Here is a 19,786-nt window from a genome sequence, read left to right on the forward strand (position 1 = left end):
GGAGTCCAGAACTAGAGGGCATAGGTTTAGTGTGAGAGGGGAAAGATATAAAAGAAACCTAAGGGGCAACTTTTTCACACAGAGGGTAGTACGTATATGGAATGAGCTGCCAGAGGATGTGGTGGAGGCTGGTACAATTGCAACATTTAAGAGGCATTTGGATGTATATATGAACAGGAAGGGTTCGGAGGGATATGGGCCGGGTGCTGGCAGGTGGGACTCGATTGGGTTGGGATATCTGGTCGGCATGGACGGGTTGGACCGAAGGGTCTGTTTCCATGCTGTACACCTCTATGACTCTATGACTAGTCCAATTACACTGTTCCCCCAGGTTAATATTGTCCTGCTGACATCTGCCAGAGAAAGACAACATTTATTGGACTTCCACTCCTCAGAATACTGCAGCTTGTACCTCTATTGCATGCTCCCTCTATGTTGCATCACTTCTGTGATTGGCAGATCAACAGATTAAAGTCATGTCCCAGTTTTCTATGCCAACTGGGAGGCTGAATGTGCTGTGCTACTCTGCTGCTGCACATCACATTTACACAGACAGATAAAAATCTTTACTGTTAGCCAAAGACTTTCCTGAGTTGAATTGCATTAGGGCTTTTCAAGCAACATAATCAGCTGGATTTTCTATAAGTCATGTTGGAAAATATTTCATTTCATAAATCAATACAAGGCAAAATGGATAATCAAGTACTCTCAATTCTGTCAATATTTAATTGTGAGAAGGTGCCTTTATAACAGTTTCTAACTTTGTGGCATACAATTTGAATGTTTAATATTGTCTAGTTGAAAACATGCTGACATGCACACTTACAAGCCATGGCTTCAGCATGTGATTCTATCTGTTGTTTCTTGATACAGCGTTTTTCCTTAACTTGTACTGACTTTTGAAATATCCCTATTAAGTGATTTGAAAGCAATAGCATAGTCTAACTCTCCATTTAAGTTACAAAAGAAGTAATTAGAGCTAAACCATTATGGTTCTTTCTGATGTGCCTTGTATTACTCTAAATAAGCCGAAATACAAAAGTCTCATTGAAATTCAGAGCTCTTTGTTAAATAATCCAACATTTAATAGCAAAAGAATGAAAAGGCTTTTAAGAAAATTAAACCTGAATTTCGCACAGTTTAATAGATGAAAGACATTTGTGTAAATAAGTGAGATATTTTTATGTATGGCCTTAACCATTATAATTTATAAATGGTATCAAAATGAAGTTGATAGATAACAAATGACTGATCTGCACTTTTCAGGACCACCGGATATCTCAAAGTACATAACTAACGAAGTGGTTTTGGAGTGTAGTCACTGTTGTAATTAAGGAAAACACAGTGATAATGACTAGATAATCTGTTACTGTGATGCTGATTGAGGGATAAATATTTCCCAGAAATCCAGTCGTTACACAAAATCATACCAAGGGATCTTTTTGCAATCATCCAAGTTGGCAGCTGTGGTCCTGGTCAAAGATTGTTTTCTAAAGGTCGAACATCCAACAATTGCAAACCATCCAAACACTGTCAGATTGAGTTACTTTTCTAAATAATAATTAAATAAGTGAAGAATTCAGTTCTATTTTGTTTTACTGTGGTAGAGTTCACTTTACCTTTAAATTGTAAGACGTAATTCAATTAAAATTATGGAAGCAAAGAAACTATGTGCAGAAGTAGGACTTTCAGCACTTCGAGCCTGCTCCACAATTCAATAGGCTCATTGCTGAACCTCTAACTTAGTGCCATATTCCCACTTTCTCTCCAAACCCTTAGTGTCTTAAAGATCTAAAAATTTATCCATCTTTTTCTTGAATATACTCAGTGATCCAGCCCCTGTCCCACTCTTCTGTGGTAGAGAATTTCACAGATTAATCACCCTCTGAGTGAAAAAATATCTTGTCACTCATCTCTACCCTAATTGCCTTGCTCAGTATTCTTTGGTTCAGGGGGAGGCTAGGGCTGTTAAGCCAGAGACCCAGATAATGTTCTGAGGACCTCGGTTTGAATTCCGCCAGGCAGATGGATTCCAATAATTATGACCATGAATTGATTGTCAGGAAAACCCCAACTGGTTCCTTTAGGGAAGGGAAATACCATCCTTAACGGTCTGGCCTACATGTGACTTCAGACCCACAGCAATGTGGTTGATTCATGACTCTGGGTAATTAGGGATTGACAATAAATGCTGCCTGCCCAGCAACGCCCTACTCCCATGAATGAATAAAGAGAAAAATAACTCTCTAACCAGGAAAAATCCCTCTGCATCTAGTCTTTTTAGCTCTGTTACAGTTTTATACATTTCAAACAAATTCCCTTTTATTTTTCTAAATACTAGTGAGTGCAGGACCAGTCAGACCTTTCACTCCTCATAAAGAGTGCTGCCATCCCCAATATCAGGCTAGTGAATCTCCACTGCAGTCCCTTTATGGAAAATATATTTTTGCTGGGAGGAAGTCCAAAACTGCATGCATTACTCTACATGTGGTCTTACCAGTGCCCTAGGCAAAAGTGAGGACTGCAGATGTTGGAAACCAGAGTTTAGATCAGAGTGGTGCTGGAAAAGCATAGCAGGTCAGGCAGCATCCGAGGAGCAAGAGAGTCAACATTTCTAGCATAGGGTCTTCATCAGAAAGACTAGATGCAGGGAGGAGGGGGGAATGTTTCCCCTGGTTGGGAAGTTCTTTTTTCTTCATTCATGGGATGAAGGTGTCACTGAGCAGACAGCATTTATTGCCATTTGCCCAAAATGTCAATTCTCCTGCTCCTCAGATGCTGCCTGGCTGGCTCTGCTTTTCCAGCACCTGATCTCCAGCATCTGCAGTTCTCACTTTCACCAATTATATTGCCCTCTGATGAGCAGGGCATTGCTTGTCACTGGCCGCCTTGGTGTTTGTTTTTCTTCTGGTGGTGGAATCTGAATAAAGCTTTCTGTGCATATTTTTTCACTGTGTATGTACCTATACGCACACAACGTGGGTGTTGGGGAAAATAAGCACTACCGCTCTTTGTCATTAGTGTAGGGTTATAAAACCAGGAGATTGGAATCTCAAAAAATACAGACAGAATCCCATCAGTCAAGGGGACTGACTCTGAACTGGTTCATTACAGCTAGTGTACCATGCCCTCAGTAATAAGGGGTGACTTGGTAATGGGAACTGGCTTCTGTAGAAAATATATAAAAAGAAGAAAGAAAAGAGATATAAACAGGGGATTCTGAATCTTCTCAATTCGGGGACTGACTCCAAGCTGGCTGAGTCACAACCAGTGTACTGTATGTATGTGAATAAAGGGTATTTTAATGACAGGATACCTGCCTCTGTGCAGTTATTCACTTTCAGTCTTCCTTTTTCAATACTAATCCACGAAGGATCAGCACTGATTAATCCTTGCTAGCCATTATTCCCCATGAATGATCAGAGGCATCCTGAACTCTCATTGGCTTACCAACATATGCCCAGCCCATCAATCTTGGATTGGCTAGGTAGTGACCACCCAATGGCCCATTGCTTTTGTTAAAAATAATGATCATTTTAGTGATACAGTCCTACAGTCCTACTTCCTACAGTCTCCTGATTCATTCCTTGAATTATTCCTTTTTTACCAGCTTGTCCATCTCAACTTACCGACTCCACCGAACTTTAGGAAAATACATTGGCACCAGTATAAACATGTAGGCATGTGCTTAGAGTATGCAGTGTCAATTCCTAGTGATTAACTATCATCCCAACTGATACATCTGAATGGTTTCGCAAATTTTTAGTAACCCTTAATGAAAGAATCACGTGACTCCACAATAAATTTTGATGCCTAAAGTACATTAAAACTCAAAATAGCTGTACAAAATTAATGCACATAGGCCTGTTACATGCTTCAAGTTACATATTAAAATTCAAACTATAGTTGTGTTTTTGTGGTAGAAACCTTTTATGTCCAAACTTTTACATTTTTATTAACTTCTGTTAACATTAGCTTACAGCATAAAAGCATAAACCCATAACCTTAACTTTGATCTGGCAGTATGGCTTTCTTTGTTAGAGAAAATAATTAACAACTAACCGCAATTAAACAAATGATAATTTAATTTCTCAAGTACGTAGTAACATTGAAATGATTATTTGACAAGAAAAAACTCAGTCCTGCACTGCACAGAATATTAGCCTTGATTTCTGTGTTCAAGTCCTGGAGTGTGACTTGGCTCTGCAATCATGTGACTCAGGTAAGAGTACTACTAACTGAGCCACTACAAACACAATTTTGTTATCTAAACAATTAATGGAAAACAAATAATTAGAAAAAATGCTACAAATCAAAATAATTTCAATTGAGATGTAGACGAATATAAAATCATTTGAAAAGATCCTACAAATCATGTATTGAATGGACTCATTGAATGCTCAGTCAGATAAATAGATGAACCCAAAAATGATTAAAAGCATTTAATGCACCATTATTTGCGATCTGGAGCATGTGGCCAAAGGCATTTTATTATGCAGTCAGCTCTTCCATAATGCGAAGTTTGCATTCTTGTGGAATCCCGTGTTTTTGAAAATTCACGCTTTAAAAACAGCGCTTAATGTGTTGCCGCTGAAACTGCATTACAGCCAACGTCTTAAAAGTTCATGCTGTAAAAACAGCATCCCCATTTTGTCAATCGCATTACACAAATTGGTATTGACAAAACACGTGTTATAACAGAACAATCTGTACATAGCCCCATGAATATTCACTGAACCTAACACATTCATCTCTATGCGACGTACTATAAATCATGGTGGTAAAAACAATGACTGCAGATGCTGGAAACCAGATTCTGGATCAGTGGTGCTGGAAGAGCACAGCAATTCCGGCAGCATCCAACGAGCAGCATGGTGTTTAAGTCAACCTCGAATAGAAGAAAACTCAATCTTTACCTAACCCCAAAATCACGGCCTAGATATTTGCTGTGTGGAGTTCTTATTTCTTATCAGATTAAACAAAAAATTGCCCACTTAGCTTTAGAGGAGTTTTCAACCTAATTTGCATGCCTTAGGCCTTCTCAGCTTGGTATTTTTTATAGCACTGTTTATTACATATTACATAAAATCCTACATTATATGGTTTTCAGAGAAATACCAGGCTCGAACTTATCATCACTACATCATTGAAAGACTATTGCACAAACTCCACTGCCTGTTGCTAATCAGCCTACTTCCACATGCTTTTCTCATATGTGTCTAATACTTACATGATTAGACTTCAAGCTTTGTCCCAGCCATCCATGTATTTTACTGTTTTCTTCTTACCTATGCCCACACTGCACTATTTATGTCCTACGAGGATCAGTTCAGTGGTATCATCACAAGATTGCTCCGGGACCCTAAAATAGTCAGACAACAATGACAAGCCTAATTTCTATACATCCCAGGCAGCAAGCTATGCTCCATAAGGCTGACCACTAATACCTGCAGCGATTTTGCATCATCCCCAAGAAAAGTTTCACAATGCAAGCAAGCATTCTCCTGAGAGTCCACTAAGTTATAGAAATAAGGCTACTCATGGGGAACTTGTTAAAGGAGGCAGCTGAATGACAGAGTAAGCTTCACTGTATCAAAGCTGTGGCAGTGAATTGAATATTTATCTCCATTATTCAGCAGGACCATACAAGATATCATTATTTACTTTAAAACTTTACAAGCTTAAAGACTTCTTAACCGTCTCACCTCCAGGACAAAAGAAAACTTATTCTCTTCATTATTCTAATCTCTGATAAAATTTGAGCAAATCTATGCTTAACTTTTCTCATTATTCTTATATTCTTCTAGAAAAGGCTGCAATCATTATCTCCACTGCAGTTTTTCTTAGACAGCACTGTTAGCACTTTGACATTAACTCCTTGCATGAGTATTATATATGGTCAAGGTGGAAATCAACTTGCAAATGTTCTCTGTTGCATCCCTGGCACTCCTCTATTTATATGGGTGTATTCCAACTGATTCATTCTCTCCAGGGTAGCACAGCGGATCAGTGGTTAACATTGCTGGGTTTGATTCCACCTTTGGATGACTGTGTGGAGTTTGTGCATTCTCCCTGTGTCTGTGATCGGGTTTCGTCTCTCAGTGCTGAAAATATGTTGCTGCAAAAGCGCAGCAGGTCAGGCAGCATCCAAGGAGCAGGAGAATCGACGTTTCAGGCATGAGCCCTTCTTCAAGATCGATTCTCCTGCTCCTTGGATGCTGCCTGACCTGCTGCGCTTTTCCAGCAACACATTTTCACCTCTGATCTCCAGCATCTGCAGTCTTCACTTTTTCCTTTCATCTCTCAGTGCAAAGATGTTCAGGTTAGGTGGATTGGCCATGGTAAATTGCCTGTAGAGGATGTGCAAGCTAAGTGGATTAGCCATGGGGAGATGCAGGACCACACCGATGGTGTGGGTCTGGGTGGGGTGCTCTTTGAAGGGTTGGTGTGGACTCGATGGGCTGAATGGCTTCCTTACTGTAGGGATTCTGTGTGATATAATTGAGTTTCTGATCGTTTTATTTGTTTTGGAGCTACGAGATGTGCAGGCAAAGTCACTTTTGCTTCCCATCCCGAGTATTCCTGAGGAGGTAGTAGTAGGGTTTTTTTCCTCTCAACTACAGTAATCCATGTAATGATGTGGCTTTCACAATGATGTTAATTGGGAACCCTCCAGATATTTACTCAGCGACAGAGAAGGACTGGTTATAGATACTCAAGAGAACATTGGAGTATTTGGAAATCAACTTGGAAATGCTTTATATTCACATGACATTGTTGCTGTTATCAATCTCAGTGCAGAGACCTCAGAGGAGGAAAGTGCTTTTGAGGCATCATTTATGATTTGCTACAGTTAATCTTTTTGAGCCTAATACTCATAAGTGTTTTCTAAAACAAACTAGATTCAGCAATTGAATCAGTTATGTCAGTTGTGAGGATGTTACTGAAATCTATCAATCCAGATGCAGTGACCAAATAGCTGGATGAGTGTAAGTTAATCAAAGAGACTCAGTATGAATCTAAGAAATGGAGGTCATGCCGGATTTAATTGGTTGAAGTATTTGCATAAATGTCTATCATGGTCAAGAGTGGTGTTGATGAATGTTGTCTAAATGTACTTCCAAAAGGTATTCAATATAGTTCCAAAGATTAAATGAGAGTGGACATGTTGGAGGTAAACTTACGTCAGGAGCTAGTGACTCATTGAAAAGTAGCATTAGGAGAATTAAAACAGAATTATAATGTCCTCTAATGGGTGGAATTTAACAAGTTTTCCTCCAGGGATCCATTTTTTTTGCCATCATTATTAATGATGTAATTTGCTGTCATCTGTTTGGATAGAAGAAAGACAAATTGGAATATTTCCTGAACAATGAGAGAAATGGAGCAAAGAGATTTAGGTGTCTATAAATCATAGGTACCAACCTTGTCAAAAAAGCTAATGGAAAATTTTGTCTGGAGGGCTTGTAATATACAAGAGTGAGGAAATCATTCTTCACTTCTATAGAGCCTTAAAGAATCAATACTCAATTTGTTGTTTTCCCTCCAAAAGGAGGTCTAGCAGCTGAGACTACAGTTTATTTTTAACTATTTCAATGTATTCAGAGAGCACCACTATCATGAGGTGGTCTCTTAACTGACCACTTCCAACAGGATTTTCCAGGTGGCCATCTCTCACAAATCATAGGGCTCAGGATCCAGAAATGGTCTTGTCACACATTCAAAAAGCTGGTAAGATTACGTTCAGTGAGTGAAAGAACCAACAACAAAACACCCAAATTCAACCAAAAACATGTTCCGAATCCTGCTTAAATTTATAATTATAAAGTATTGCTCACCCTTCTAATTTGTCCACAAATGTATTCTCCTCAATGTATTTTTTACTGTCTTGCTCCATTCCTGTGTCTTGATGCAATAAATAACCCCTGGCTACACATCATTCTAATCAAAAAGGTTTCTGTTTTGACTACAATGCTTTTAAAAGTGTCAATTTTATTGACTAGACAAAACCCCACAAAATATTGAAGATAGTCTGGACCCTAACTTTTTCTTATTTTAAAGGTAAGTGTAAGGCATTGTGTTCCACATGCAATTCAATTTGTCAAATTACCAATCTTGAAGCAAACGACACTTTATTCATACACATAAAATAAAAAGAAAAGATTTGGCTTAACTGTAACTATTGAAATGCTGAACAAAATAATACATTAACTACTATTAATGGACTGTTGTAATATGGTAACCTCCCACAAACACATCCTTGACAAAGGCAAGTTGAGTAAAATAGACTGTCTCACATACAGGAAGTGAACCCCAGCTTCTAGCTGTAACAGGGAGAGGAATAAATATTTCCACATTGAGCTTCAAGACACAAGCAACCTGGTTCAGTGGGTGTTTGGCCCCACCTATTCAGGCTACTTCTATTGGTCCAATCTTTGTAAAAAAGCTCAGGGCCTCACAAGCTGTTTACTCAATTGGCTTTGGAGCAGAATACTTGACCTTCTGTCTCAACTTTTCTTCATTAAAAAAAGGACAAAATACATCTCTTTAAATCAGAATATCTTCGCATAATGTAACAATGGTTTTGCATCTAATTTATGTTGCCAGTCCTTTCTTCCTTCCCTATCCCTTCTTAATGTTTTAAATCTTGAAATATTTAATGACTATTCCTGATTCAGGATTAGCCTTGTTTTACTCCTGTCCTTGGGCTGAATTTTACAGACCATGTGCTTCAAATTAAGAAGTATACCAGGAAAGGTTTAAATAAACCAGGTGAAGCAGTAAATCATTACCACCCAAATCAGCATGCAATGTGATCAGTCACATCTGTTAAATCTTTCTGTGCTGTCTTACCCACATCCAGTTCTCATATTATAGGAGCTAACATTAGTATTGCCTCATAAACACATGGCCTACTGAAGGCAAAAGCTCACATCTCTGTGGCACATCATGGTGGTAAGCAATAGAGGCCATTTATCAAAGAGTTCCTGATGGTAGACACTTGGAAACCTCATTGATCATCTGGATAACAGTACCTGGACTTTACAGCATTCAGAAAACTAACAGCAGCAAATTGTATGAGTAGAAATATGCGAATTGAATATCCAGAAAGCTTTTCGCTTAAAATGTTCATTCAAGTTAGAAGCTAATTTCTCGCAGAGATAAAAACCCTTTGCCCTGCTTTCCAATTTGAAATTAAAGAAACATTTGCCAAAAGAGTGCTGCAACTTAGATTCTCTGCACTCCTTACCAAAAAAAATTACAGCTTTTAAACCTTAAAATGTATGTCTGAGTGCAGAGGTTGGTTGGTTCTGCCATGTTGTCTCTTCAATTCAATTCCAAGACAGAGGGATGCCCCCTCCCAATGATGTCATCATGCCTTATTTTTCATGTCTGTCATCTAGTAACAGAATTTACTACTGCAGGCCACTATTTATTAAAGGTTCAGTCTAAAAGAATACAAACTCATAAAAGGAGCAACAGCAGTGAAAAATAAAGTGAAACAGAAGCAAGAAAAGTGAAAAAAAATGCAGAGAAAACCAAAAACAAGTGAAATAAATAAACTGACCCTGCATAGAAGGAAACAGAATTTCAATGAGAATAGAAAGGAAAACAGTTATTTATGGGTTGACAGCAAATTATATCTTTATTGAGGTACAAGCAAAGTGTACAGCTTTACATTGCAAGTCTATCAAAAAATGATGTCAAGAAGCGATCAAACTGTGCTTGTAATTAGCAAGGAATGGCTTCACAAAAATTAATGTATCTGGTCTTTCCAAGGAATTTAAACAAACCAGAGAAGGTCTAGCGAGTACTCAAAAATCAGTTCAAGGTGAGAATTACATCCAAGATGAACAGATTTCAGTTCATGATATATAGACATCACCCCCAAGACCCTACTGATGAGTTTGTCACAAGACACGACAACAAAGAACAAGAGTGGGATTTCACTGAAGAATAACTCTGAGAGGCTAATCAAATGAGTAATTCTCTCTGCAACACTTAAATAGAGTCATAGAGATGTACAGCATGGAAACAGACCCTTCATCCCAACCTAATCAAGTCCCATTTGCCAGCACTTGGCCCATATCCCTCTAAACCCTTCATATTCATATACCCATTCAAATGCCTTTTAAATGTTGTAATTGTACCAGCTTCCACCATTTCCTCTGGGAGCTCATTCCATACATGCGTGAAAAAGTTGCCCCTTAGGTCCCTTTTATATCTTTCTCCTCTCACCCCTAAATCTATGCCCTCTACTTCTGGACTCCCTCACCCCAGGGAAAAGACTTTGTCTATTTGTCGTATCCAAGCCCCTCGTGATTTTATAAATCTCAATGACTTCACCCCTTAGCCTCAATGTTCCAGGGAATACAGTACCAGCTTATTCAGCCTTTCCCGATAGCTCAAATCCTCCAACCTTGGCCACATTCTTGTAAATCTTTTCTGAACCCTCTCAAGTTTCACAACAGCTTTCCGATTGGAAGGAGACTAGAATTGCACGCAATATTCCAAAAGTGACCTAACCAACATCGTGATGAAGGGCTCCGGCCCGAAACGTCGATGTTCCTGCTCCTTGAATGTTGTCTGACCTGCTGTGCTTTTCCAGCAACACACTCTCAACTCTGATCTCCAGCATCTGCAGACCTCATCGTCTCTTAACCAACATCCTGTACAGCTGCAACATGACCTCCCAACTCCTATACTCAATGCTCTGACCAATAAAGGAAAGCATACCAAACGCCTTCTTCACTGTCCTATCTACCTGCAACTCCACTTTCAAGGAGCTATGAAACTGCACTCCAAGGTCTCTTTGTTCAGCAACACTACCTCGGACCTTACCATTAAGTGTGGGGAATATCTTCTAAGTGAGGAAAACAGCAAAACCATTGATGCCTTGCTTGAAGGTAGATGCCAACAATAAATTATAGTGGCAGATCAATGACAATTACATGTTTTTAGGTCTAGCCAGTGCTATTGCAGAGATCAGCAAAATGCACCAATTGAACAAGGTGTGTAGCAGATGTGGCTAGTTACACTTTCCCAACAGCTGTCCAACTTTTCTTAAGATCGGAAAAATGTGGTACCAGAAAATATTTGGTACTATTCCATGAAAAGGAGAGACTAGCGCCCGAGGGCACAACCTTATAGTAAAGGGTAAACCCTGTAGAACAGAGATGAGGAGAAACATCTTCAGCCAGAGAGTGGTGAATCTATAGAATTCACTGCCACAGGAGGCTGTGGAAGTCAGACATTGAGTATATTTAAGACAGAGATAGATAGATTCTTGATTGTTAAGGGAATCAAAGGGTGTGGGGAGAAGGTGTGATGGTTGGCTGAGAAACTATTAGCCATGATTGAATGGCAGAACAGACTTAATTGGCTGAATGGCCTAATTTCTGCTCCTATTTCTTAATGTCTTATGGTGTGCATTTGCAGGAAAGGAAATCTGGTTCCAAAGACCAAGCCAGACTCCAAAAAAAAGAGGTGACCAACATCATGGCACAACACTGAAACACTGGCAACAAGGAAAATGTTAGGAACGTGCACAAATGCAAGCATTTTGATGAAGTGCAAACAGGCAAAAAACAAATTTCACAAGATGCCCAAGCTCTTCGTACTATTAATCTCACACACCTGCTGATGATGTAAAGTCATCAGAAGCTTTTAATGCTATTAATTCCATAGGTGCTAAAATGACACACCCTAAAAGCTAAAATCAATACAAGGACTGATGCCAACCCATTACCATGGTGCATCCTGAAAAGCACGTCCTCAGCAAGTGGCACTCTATTGTGCAACCTATTGAAGACTGTCTCACAGCATATAATGGAGACATAGCTCCTTGAAAGTAGAGACGCAAGTAGATAGGATAATGAAGAAGGCGTTTGGTATGCTTTCCTTTATTGGTCAGAGTATTGAGTACAGGAGTTGGGAGGTCATGTTGCAGCTGTACAGGACATTGGTTAGGCCACTGTTGGAATATTGGAGAAATATTCCAAATGCAGAAGGAGGTACCATTCGCTTGAAAAACAAATGCCAGTGACCTAGCCTAGCAACCAGTTTTTCAATCACTGAGACACATGGCATTCTTCTTCAAGGACAGAGAAATGAAAGGGATGCACAATAAGTAAGCAAATACAGAACTACCACAATTGTGCACCAGAATCAGAAATCCAGTCAGAAACCTTTGCTGGTGTCCAGGTATTTGTCAGATTTTCAACCAACCCAAATTGTATGACGTTATTACAAATCATGGGCCCACTTACAAAAGAACAGAAGCTAGCTTCAACTAATTATGGCACACCAATTATGCATAAAAAGAGCAACGAAAACTGCTTCAATAATGATTCAGTGAGATTTTGTACAGTGACAGCAACCAGCAGCAGGACAAGCAAGTAGTCAACCAAACCCAACTGAGCCCAACATGGAACTCTCCAGGTATCCGATTACCAGATCAGATGAGTTGTTAAGCCTCCAAAGCATCACATAGAATTTTGAATTGTCAATCTTGTGAAATCCATTTTTTATCTGGGAATATAATTATTGAATCGATAATATGTAGCTATGTACAACCAAGTAAATCTCCTTCATTTTTGCTAAAACCAAGATGTGGTGTCTGCTCTCAGCTAGTATGAATTATAAGAGGCATGAGCTTTAAGAGAAATACTTATGATATCATCACTGTAACATAGTATATCAGCTGACTCCTTCTTAACTTGGAGCCACTTGAAGCATGACACACTGATGTAGCATGTTACTATTTGTAATCAATAGCTCAGCGTTGGTCCAGGCACTAAGTGCCTGTGACTGCAATATTTTCACCCACAGTAATAAATGGCTGTTAAAGTCTTCAGTGCTGTGTTGCCCGTGTCTTGTGCTTATTTTACATGCACTAATGTACATATTGCCTTGTCAAGTAAAACATTTGTCTACTGAAGGCAAAATCCTACCAAGCAGTGGCAGATCAGATATGCACCAGAAGAAATTCACATTATACTTATGTAACGTGGCTCATATGTTATAATGGTGTTCTGTTGCAACAGTTAGTGGATAATATTATGCATAATCTGTACAATCAATTATCGTTATGATAGAGTGGGCTAGATTAAGTTATAGTTTTTGATTTAATTTCCTGCAAAGCTGTTTTGGAATAGCCATATGAAATTTATAGAACTGTTACAGAATTAAATAATGTAATATGAAACTTTGGGGAAGACTACTATGTTAATACATGGAAATCTATATTTGTCAGTCTTTGTGGATGTATATCAGTAGATCCAGAATTTAATTCCCACTATTAAAAACTGCTTACCTTGTTATGTAGTTTCACAAATAGTTCATTTGATTTTTTTACACCCCACAAATTTTGCAGATTCAGGCAAGTGTCTGAATTACACCAGACCTATTGAGTGGGTCAAGTATGTCATATCAGAACGGGCAGAAGTGGTAAGTATGTACACCAGCTCCCAGTAAAATGATACAATGTGTTGCAAAAGCCCCAATATATGTGTCTGAGTTTGGTGGTGTACAGACTACCATCGAACATGCTGTCTTTGAAATCTCCACCACAATTTCTGTAAATGAACATGTTTTTGTTACTATTGCATTTGCACTCCCAGCAGGAAGCTTCACCTGTCATAAGGGCATTTTTGGTCCATGTGTTACATAGCTTGAAGCAGTAAAACAAATCCTTTCTGAAACTATGCACACAGTTCACTTTTAAAGTTCTCAGTTTTGGTGATTAGTTAGCTTGTTCCTCCCACGCTCCCAGAGTCACCCATGACAGCTGCAGTAAGCTCAGACATACCATGATCTGCCCACTCACAGCTCAGTCCCAATTAGAAAGCTTTGCTGTAAGTATCTGGCCTGATAGCTGAATACTCTATTCTCTTTGATAAACCTTGACTATGAATGGTCTTAAGTTGAATTCTGTTGTTTGTTTTCTCTAGATCTGTTTTGTAAATCTTGATGGAGTGGATGCAAAGAGCAATAGTAAAGAATTCCAACAGGTAAAGTAACTGGGGTAAAATTATCCATATAAAATAAAAATCTAGGAACAGAAATGATTCTGGGATACCTGTCTAGGAATGTGCACATCTGTCTGAATTTCCCATCTGTAATTTTAGAAAATGCAGTGTACATATGTTAAGAAATTAAACACTTTAATTAAAATAATCAAGAGAACTACATGAACCATTTATGTATTTAAATCAAGACCTAAGAGAAAGTCAGAACGAAAGTGTTAACAATCACTTTGTCAACTTGCTTTCTACATTTTTTACCCTGTGTATATTATTCATGAATGAAATTAACTTAATTTATTTAATCCTGCATAGTTCTGAAAATTGTGAATTGAAGCAGAAGATACCAGACCAATGTCATCTGATATGGTTACTTTCAGAGAAAGGGTTAATGATTACCATTGCAGGGATTCTCAGCAAGCATCTGGATATGATTGTAGAAAATGTGTTCCTCTCTCTGCTAAATCAGCATACAATAGTTGGCTGGGTATTATTGCAGGAACTCCTGCACTTATTTTTAATCCACCCATTTAGATATGTTAAAGCATCCCTCAGGAGCAGGTGCGATTTGGACTTGGGCAAAAGACACTACCATTGCACAGTAAGAGCCCTGAAGGAACTCTTACATAAAATCAATTAATAGCAATTTCACACATCATTGCATTACATTAAAAGGTTCCCCTAATTATTTATTTGTGGAAAGAAATAGAAGCTGAAATGTAATCTGAGCAATCCAAAGGTCACTATAAACCAAAGCGCTATAAGCAAATGCAGCAACACATGACAAACTTGCAAGTGGTAAAGTCAGAAAGATAGATTTCATATTGATTGCATGTCCAGGAATTATTGGAATTCAAGAGATAAAAGAGAGGAAGAAATTTAAAATAATCACCATCTTTCAGGAAAAGTGACTGAGTAAACAAGAGGTGAGGCCATACTGGATTTGGTTCTGGGTAACGAACCAGGCCAGGTGTTAGAATTAGAGGTAGGTGAGCACTTTGGGGATAGTGACCATAATTCGGTGATTTTTACACTCGTGATGGAGAGGGATAAGTGTGTACTACAGGGCAAGAATTATAGCTGGGGTAAGGGAAATTATGATGCGGTGAGGCATGACTTAGGATGTGTGGCTTGGAAAAGTAGACTCCAAGGCAAGAGTGTAAATGATATGTGGAACTTGTTCAAGGGGCAACTATTGAGTGTCCTTGATAATTATATACCTGTCAGGCAGGGAGGAAAGGGTCGTGTGAGGAAGCCATGGTTTAATAAGGAATTGGAATCCCTTGTTAAATGGAAGAGGGCGGCCTATCTCAAGATGAGACGTGAAGGTTCAATTGGGGCGATTGAGAGTTATAGGGTAGCCAGGAAGGACCTGAAGAGAGAGCTAAAAGCAGAAAGGAGGGGTCTTAGGCAGGGAAAGAAAAACAACAAACTTTCTATTTGCCAATGAGCAGAAGCACAACTTACTCAAGCTTTCCTCGTAAGAGTGTCCCTCCACACCCACTGTCATTCTAGCGAATCCTCACTGCACTGCATTGAATGCCAGAACACCTTTCCTGATATCAGAGGTATAAAACTGTTCACAGCTTTGCAACTGTGATCTGAGTAGTGTTGTGGGATTGGAGTGCCTTTATTAGGTGGAGACTCAGAAAAACAGCATGGTAGAGTGGATAGATGCAACTATTTTCACATCATACCCAATAGTGAGCAGTATGATTATGAGGTGTACATAAGGCAACAAAAAGAAAATAAGAGCTGGAATAGTCGGTCTGGCCCCTCGACCCTGTTGTGCCATTCCAAAGGATCTTGGCTATTTTTACAGACCTCAAACCCACTTTCTTGCACTTTTTCCAACACACTGGATTCCCTTACTGGATCAAGAATCGATATCAGATTTAAACATACACAAGTTCTGTGTTGGAAGGAGGTACAAAGAACTCAAACTGTGTGAGAAAAGAAATTCCTCCTCTACTCAGTCTTAAATTAGGGTGTGCTGTCCGTATCTTTGGAGTGTTTGATGTAGACAGTGTTAAAATAACTTTTCTCTGCATCTCTTGTCATACTGTCCCAGTCCTTGGAGTATTTGATGTGGACCTTGTCGAAAGAGCTCTTCTCTGTATTTAACCAGGTCCTGTATGAATCCTGGGAGTTTTTACTGAGCACAGTGCAGAGCACTATTTATGCTGTATCAATCCTCGTTCTCTCCCTGTTCTCGCAGAGTTTGATGAGGACAGTGTCGAGACATTTTTACTCTGTACGTAGTCACATTCTGTCCCAGTAATTGGAGTGATGAATGAGGGACAGTACAGAGAGAGATTTCCTCTGCCTTTAACCCCCTCCTAACCCTGTAATGGGTTTGTTAGATGGGAACAGTATAGAGGCAGCTCTGCTGTGTATCTAAACCCATATTGTTCCAGCCTTGGGAGTATTTGATAGGGACGGTGGACAAGAAGATTTAATGCATATCTGACCCAATGCTGTCCCTGTTCTGGGAATTTTGGTGGGGGACCTCTAGTCGTGTATTACTTTGTATCCAACGCCGTTTTATTCATATCACATATTATTTGATGGGGATAGTGTCAGGAAGGTATTATCTGTATCTAACACGATCTCGTAACTGTCCTGGGAGAGTTTGATGAGGACCATGTCGAAGAAGCCTCACTTAATATCCAAATATACACGAACCCTGTCATACCAGTGTTTGATGTGGAAAGTCGGAGGGAGGTTTACCACAAAGATCTACACAGTGCATGAGTAGACACATCGGCCCTCTGAGCCTGCGCCCTTATACTTGGTAGTGTGGATGAGCAGAGGGATCTTGGTGTCCATGTACACAGATCTCTGAAAGTTGCCACCCAGGTAAATAGTGCGGTGAGGAAGGCATATGGCGTACTGGCTTTTATTGGTAGAGGAATTGAGTTCCGGAGTCCTGAGGTCATGTTGCAGTTGTATAAGACTCTGGTGCGGCCGCATCTGGAATATTGTGTGCAGTTTTGGTCGCCATACTATAGGAAGGATGTGGAGGCATTGGAACGGGTGCAGAGGAGGTTTACCAGGATGTTGCCTGGTATGGAAGGAAAATCGTATGAGGAAAGACTGAGGCACTTGGGGCTGTTTTCACTAGAGAAAAGAAGGTTTAGGGGTGACTTGATTGAGGTGTACAAGATGATTAGGGGGTTAGATAGGGTCGACAGTATGAACCTTTTCCCGCGTATTGAGTCGGGTATTACAAGGGGGCATAGCTTTAAATTAAGGTGGGGTAGATATAGGACTGATGTTAGGGGTAGGTTCTTCACTCAGCGAGTCGTTAGTTCATGGAATGCCCTGCCAGTAACAGTGGTGGGCTCTCCCTCTTTATGGGCATTTAAGAGGGCATTGGATAGGTATATGGAGGATAGTGGGTTAGTGTAGTTTAGGTGGGCTTGGATCGGCGCAACATCGAGGGCCCAAGGGCCTGTACTGCGCTGTATTCTTCTATGTTCTATGTTCTATAAACGATAAAGGCTTAAGGTCGAACAGGACTCCTATATCCGAGAGTTATTGGTAGGGTCCTAAAACAAGTGGGCGCTGAGATAGTACATGCATTGACTATAGTCTTCCAAAGTTCTATAGTTTCTGGAAAGATCCTACCAGATTGGCAAATCACTAATGTGTTATTTCCATTGAAGAAAGGAGAAAAACAAAAACCCAAAACGCCAGTCAGCTTAACATTAGTTGTGGGGAATTGCTGGAATCTATGATTAAGGAGGTGACAGTGGAACATTTTGTCTTTTCTTGATTACAGCATGATTTTTGTGGAAGAGACATTTAATTTAATTAATTTATTAGAATTATTATGGACCAGGCCAGCCGCCTCAAAACATTACAAGAAGGTAGCCCAGGCCCTAAATTTGCTAGTTGTTTTAAGCAGGTGTAGAGTGGATATTCCAGGAAAGAATCAACTGGTATATTGAATGAAACATGAACAAGAGAGAACAGAATGTAGAATAACTTAACCTATCCAAAAACCAACAGATCATTCCACTTAATGATGCTGTTCCAAATACTTGCAACAATCCCCATAAATACCCCTTGGCACAAAAGGTAACATCAAACACAAGTTCTTACAAGATAGAAGTCAGAGATAGAGAGTACCAGCCTGAACCTACTTCTGTGGGTCCAACAGTCTTTTTTCACACTCCTGCTAAAACCAAACCAAACCAAACCAAACCAAACCAGAGGGAAGCTGAACTAGGAGAACTGGCCACACCCCATTCATTGTACAAGCTTTTTTTTTAATTTGAAAGCCTACATCTGAGCCAGTATCTGTTAGTTATTATCAAAATGGCCCTAAAACCCTTCGACCTCCAGACTTTTTGGAGTATGTGTCGTTTGCAACCTCTCTAGAAAAAAACGCCAAGGACTGCATAACCTTGTTAAAGGAGCAGCTTCGTTACAGAATGCCTTGAGGATGTAACACACAAAGTAGACAAAGGGAAATCTAGGATGTGGTGTATATGGATTTCTAAAAGGCATTTAATGTTGCTAAACATCAAAAGTGACTTATCAAAATAAGTGATCATGCTAAAGGAAGAAACAAATCATTTTTGGGTTGGCAAGAAGTTACAAATGGAGTACTGCAAGGATCAATGCTGAGGTCTCAACTGTTTATAATGTGTATCAATGACTTGGCTGAAGGGATCAGTTGTATGGTAGCTAAATTTTACTGATTACACAAAGTTGGATAGGGTTATATGTTGTCAAGATGACATAAAGCATTTCCAGCAAGCAATGCAACTATCTGGAGATGTGAGAGAGGCAGTGTTGGAGATGGCTGAGTGGAGGTGGGCCACTGTTGCTCAGTTTTGATTGCTCCTCTTGGAAAACCTGTGTTCGCCAGAACAATCTAGTGCCAGTCGCATTACAAATCACTATTGTGATGGTCTTCTTAAATATTGACTCTCTTTCCAAAGCTTCACTTAGACATATGTGGAATATCTCTGTCGGTCGTAAATACATCAGCGAGGTCACAATGCCCTGTTCAGAAGAGCAGATGAATTGAAGCTTCACCACAGGCCTAGAGAACAAGGCATCAGAGATGTCCGATTTATCTGCTATCGCAAGATTTCCATAACAGCAACTGACTGCACACAAAAAACCCAAAACACCAGTCAGCTTAATGTTAGTTATAGGGAATTGCTGGAATCTATAATTAAGGACGTGACAGTGGAACAGTTTGACGTTTCTTGACAAGTAGTGCCCAGAGCACCCTGTGATTAGCCAGAAACATCCATAAACTGAAAGTGGTTTCACACTGTGAACAGACAGCTGTTCTCTGAGTATTGGAATCTATCCTGGTGTGTCTACATTACCTATAGAGCTTTTGCAATTCATACATCCTAATTAACCTACAAGTATCACAAATGTTTGTTCTTCCCTATCAGCTGCAGGAGTGCCCCCCTTCTTTTAGGGGATACCCATCCTGAGCCTAGCCATTGACAGTAGTGCAGAACTGGCAAAGTGCAGACCTGGAGAGATACATTACCACATGTGCTTCCCCAAGGAATCCCACAGCACAGACTATAGGGCTGCTAAAAAGGAGGTTCTGCTGTCTTGCCCGCTCAGGTGGAGTACTGGAGTACTTGCCCAGAAAGAGGTTCCAGGGTAAATGTGATCTGCATGTTGCACGACATCAGTGAGCAAAGTGTGTTTGAGGGTGGGGGTGTGGTGGAATATGTGAGGGGAAGATCAAGAGGCCAACTCTCTTCCCACTCAAGGGGCAA

The 19,786-nt window shown here is 39.8% G+C and overlaps 1 protein-coding gene across 7 annotated transcripts in view; it reads left to right on the forward strand.

Moving 5' to 3' along the window:
- The window catches only part of LOC122556052 (SPHK1 interactor, AKAP domain containing), a 396,794-nt gene that overhangs the window by 345,583 nt on the left and 31,425 nt on the right, over window positions 1-19,786 (forward strand). For all 7 annotated transcript variants that reach the window (XM_043702455.1, XM_043702458.1, XM_043702454.1 and 4 more), the window contains one exon: window positions 13,953-14,012. In XM_043702455.1, the coding sequence (XP_043558390.1) occupies window positions 13,953-14,012 (60 nt within the window). The remainder of the gene's footprint in view (window positions 1-13,952; window positions 14,013-19,786) is intronic.

Source organism: Chiloscyllium plagiosum, chromosome 13 (assembly GCF_004010195.1).
Source record: "Chiloscyllium plagiosum isolate BGI_BamShark_2017 chromosome 13, ASM401019v2, whole genome shotgun sequence".
NCBI lineage: Eukaryota > Metazoa > Chordata > Chondrichthyes > Orectolobiformes > Hemiscylliidae > Chiloscyllium > Chiloscyllium plagiosum.